A 4,836-nucleotide genomic window follows, 5' to 3' on the forward strand; every position below is an offset into this window, starting at 1 on the left:
GGAAGTGTTGTTCGGGTCATCCAACCGCTAGTTTTCATTATTGCAAACCCTAGCCTATTGTGAAGTTGAAGGAAGAAAGGTAAGATTTGATCTTGTTTTATGTGTTATAAAGGTTGTATGCATGTTGTAGTATGTTAAAATGGATGAAAATCATGAAATATAGTATGTTGGAGTTCAGGCCATGTGTGTGAGATTTAGCCGTGTAAGTGTGTATGTGTTGAAGCAATGAATTAATGTCTAGTTAGTATGTTGTGATTGTTGTAGAGTGAAGGAATGAATGAGAATCATCTATATATGGTTGTAGGAGGTGTTGGCGAATGTAGGCCATTTATGTAACAAGAAATGAATCAATGTCGCTTAGTGTTTTAGTTGTTGTCGTTATGAATTCTATGTTGGAAATGAGCTTTTAATGACTCAAGATTGATGTTGTAAATGTATGGGCTGATTTGGAGGTTATTGTACATTTAATGTAACTTGTATAATTATGAGAATGATATTGTTAGAATGTGAATTGTTGGTGCAAATCATGGTTTGGAAATGAGGAATATGTTATAGGGGTGTCTCGGGTTTGGGGGCTGTTTTCGGGTGGATTGGAACAATTGTTGGATTGTTGGAAATGTTGTATGAATTGATTGGAATGTCTTTAAATATTATTGGTATGGGTTCGGGTTAGTATTTGAATGTATAAGCGTCGATGTTGGCTTGAATGTAAGCCGTTGAATTGGATTTTATGAATGTTGTTGAATGATGGAAAAGAGAGTTATTATTGTTTGTATTGCCTTTCGGATTGATTATTAATGTTGCTAGGTTGGTTGTTGTTGTTGTTGATTTGCCGAGTTAAATTCTCGGGGTTGGCTATTTATTACGGGGAAAATGCCGCCCAAATTTCCGTAGAATTAAGGGCTAACTGGAATTAAATGCCCAAATGTCTCTAGCTAATGTTTGGCATATTATGGCTTGTTTGTAGACCTTGGGCAGCCCGAGACGTAGGTTGGATTTATCTTGAGTTTGAGCTAGCGTTGAGTGCGTACGAGGTATGTAAAGCTCAATTCTTTCTTCTTTGGCATGCCTTAGTTACAAATAGGCTATGACACGAGCCTCGAGGAAATTCTATTCTCGCAATCCGAGCATGTTTATGACTCCTATTCGTTTCTTGGAAATTCGTATGTTGGTATGATAAAATATTGGCCTTTATGCCTTTGAAATATTTGATTTTCAACCTTTGCACAAAAAGTTTGGCTTTTAAAAGTTCCGTAACTACGAACACTCGTATCTTTCATGAGAAGACTCGGATTGCCTCGATATGCTCGTAGGTGATTGTATGATGTATGATAAGTATGTTTTTCATGGGGCGGGCCAACGACTCGGGTCAACACCCGTTCGTGGGCCACGACTCTTCTTTTTGTAATTAAAGACTTTTGACAAAATATGATATGACTAATATCCCAATTTTAAGTATGGTCATTTTACTTATTATTTGAGTCTATGATAATGATTTTATGCATATGGTTACTCACGACTCCATTTGTGCATTCTGTTATGTCTTTCGCCGAGTCCGGGCAGCTCATTGTCGTCTTTGTTATATTCCGGTGTTATGCTTGTGATTATGTTTATGAGCCCTCGCAACGAGGTCCGGTTCCGCTTATATTTGGTGTTATCTTGTGTATGGCGTTATGTTGTGTATGATATGTGACGGGGATACGGAGATTTGAAACTTTCTGGTGTTATGCTGTGTTATGGCGCCATCGACAGGCGGGCGACCATATCTTCTGTGCCCTATGCATGATTCGTATTTTTAAAGTAAACATTTTGATATTTTGGAAATGCATTTATTTTCTATACTTCTGTTTCGATTTTGACTCAGATTTGTATACTACATTTTCTCGCTTTGCATACTCGGACATATTTAAATGTACCCCCCCCCTTTTCTTTCTTCGGGGTGCGTTTTATGCCCGCGGTGCGGGCACGCACGCTTGGTGATCCAACTGTTTAGGACACCCTCTTCCTCACGATTGGAGTGCTCCCTTATTCCTCGGAGCCATATTTTGGTATATACTCGTTCGTTGCATTTGTATATATTTGTTCGGGGGTACGGCGGGGCCCTGTCCCGTCATATGATTCTGTTGTTCTGTTTAGAGGTCTGTGGACATATATGTGGGTTATGCCCATTCTGTACAGTTGTGTTTGTATGATATATGTTCTAGGCGATCCCATTCGCCGTGGCAGCCTCGTAGGCTTGCATCTGTATATGTTTTGGGCCGTTGCGCCATTTGATAGCCTTGTTGACTTTTGATATATATTCGGTTGTGTTTGAGATTTGTCTGAGACAGCGTTTGATATTTGTGTCTGTATAAGCCACCTGTTGGCGACTCGAATTTGTGATTGTGTTTGGGTGCCCAATTCGGGCACTAGTCACGGCCTACGGGGTTGGGTCGTGACACAAGACATGTTTCAGATTCCTTTGCCACATTCGAAAACATGAGTCTGAGCCTCCGTAATCAAAGCTCTCAAAGTTTGATAAGAGCCCAAGGGATATTATTCTTATGTTCATAAATGTCACCCTATGGGGTGGCCTATTATTTTGACTAACTACTTTTCTCTTCATAGTGCGAGGTATAAATAAAGCGAATCCGTGGAGCAAAGCTTAAAGATGAAGTAAAAGAATCGTATGCTTAGAGCTTTGCAGCTTTTGGAGCTTCAGACGAAGAACTAGAAAGAGTATAGAAGACCTATCAGAATAGGATTGCTAAAGGATTTGGGCCCAAGGACAAAAAGCTAAAATTTCTTTCCCTTCCCTTCATTATATGTTTACATTAATTTTGTATGAACATGTAAAAAATACATTTGTGTTATTATTGAAACCCTTATAAGTTGGAACCTAGGATTTAGGTAAACGATACAGATAGGTATTTGAATATGTTTCAAATTGGACCCGAAAGATAAATGAGTTGTATTCCATTTGTTTAAAAGTAAATAAAAGTGAAAATGTTATAAAACTATATAATTGGAAATAAATAAGAGAAGCAAACTAATTGCTTTGTAGAGAGAAGGGAGAGATTGTATTTCACTTGTTGATGATGTTAAAAATGAGAAGGCAAAGGCCCCTATTTATAGAAGAATTTTTCCCCTCAATGTAGAATATTCAACTTGTGCAAGTTGATTTATAATTTGCTACAACTAAGCTATAACTAAGATACAACTTGAAATTGCAAGTTGTATTTACCACTTTAAGTCAAGTGATACAATTTAAACTTTTAGCTGTATAATCATTAATAATATATCCAAAATACAACTTGACAAATAGTTTTTAACACTCCCCCTTGGATGTTTATTAATAGATAATGTGGCTCATTAAAACCTTACTAAAAAAAACCTGTGGGAAAAATTCTAGTGAAGGAAAAGAGTACACATATCTAGTAATACGCATTGCTAGCTGTGTTGTTAAAAGCCTTACCAGGAAACTCTAATGGGAAAAAACCTTGGTTAAGGAAAAAAGAGTACAACACGTATTTTACTCCCCCTGATGAAAACATCAACTATTGTCTTGGAGATGACGCATTCCAATCTTGTATATCAACTTCTTAAATGTTGAGGTTGGCAATGCCTTAGTGAACAAATCCGCTAAATTATCACATGATCGAGTGTGTTGTACATTGATATCACCATTCTTCTGGAGATCATGTGTGAAGAATAACTTTGGTGAAATATGCTTCGGTCTATCTCCTTTTATGAATCCTCCCCTTATTTGGGATATACATGTTGCATTATCTTCATATAAGATCGTGGGTACTTTGTCACATTTTAAATCACATTTTTCTCGAACGAGATGTATCATTGACCTCAGCCACACATATTCTCGACTTGCTTCATGAATAGTTACTATCTCAGCATGATTTGATGAAGTAGCCACAATAGATTATTTTGTAAATCACCAAGCTATGGCAGTACCCCCACATGAAAACAGATAGCCTGTTTGAGATCGAGCTTTGTGTGGGTCAGATAAATACCCTATATCGACATGACCAACAAGATCGAGGCTGCAATTGTTGGAATAAAACAATCTCATATCAGTAGTCCCTTTTAGATACCGCAATATCTGTTTGATTCCATTCGAGTGTCTCCTGATTGGAGCAGAGCTATATCTTGCTAACAGATTAACTGAAAATGCAATGTCAGGCATTGTAGTATTAGCAAGATGCATTAATGCACCAATCACACTAAGATATGGTACTTTAGGACCAAGAATGTCTTCATTCTTTTCTTGAGGTCGGAACAGATCCTTATTCACATCAAGTGATCGGACAACCATCGGAGTACTTAATGAATGTGCTTCATCCATGTAAAATTGTTTCTACACTTCTTTTGTATAGATGGATTGATGAACGAAGATACCGTTTGTCAAAAGTGCAATATGTAAACCAAGACATAATTTTGTCTTTCCAAAATCTTTCTCTAAAATTCTTTCTTTAAATAATCAATTGCCTTTTGAAGCTCTGCCTGAGTTCCAATAAGGTTTATGTCATCAACATAAACAACAAGTAGAACAAACCCCAATGTTGTTTTCTTTTAAAAACACATGGGCAAATGGCATCATTTATATAACTGTCACGACCCAACCCACCATGACTTGTAGCCACACTAACTCCTAGTGGGCGAACCAATTTGTAAGACATCTACTCATTCGAGTCCATTTTTATATTAACCAATTCAATCAGTTATTAACCATTCAAGTTCAAGATAAATAAAAAATTTAGTCATGCCACAAAATAAGGAAGTAAATGCAGAAGTCCTAACTATTACAACCCCAAAATCTGAAAGTCACCGTACAAGGACTCT

At 37.2% G+C, this 4,836-nt stretch overlaps 1 protein-coding gene across 1 annotated transcript; it reads right to left on the reverse strand.

The window, feature by feature from the left end:
- Positions 1-3,928: 3,928 nt before the first annotated feature.
- LOC132054299 (secreted RxLR effector protein 161-like) lies at positions 3,929-4,339 on the reverse strand. Its single transcript, XM_059446342.1, has one exon. The coding sequence runs from the start codon at positions 4,337-4,339 to the stop codon at positions 3,929-3,931; it is 411 nt and encodes a 136-aa protein (XP_059302325.1).
- Positions 4,340-4,836: the final 497 nt, after the last annotated feature.

The sequence above is a fragment of the Lycium ferocissimum genome, chromosome 4 (genome assembly GCF_029784015.1).
Source record: "Lycium ferocissimum isolate CSIRO_LF1 chromosome 4, AGI_CSIRO_Lferr_CH_V1, whole genome shotgun sequence".
NCBI lineage: Eukaryota > Viridiplantae > Streptophyta > Magnoliopsida > Solanales > Solanaceae > Lycium > Lycium ferocissimum.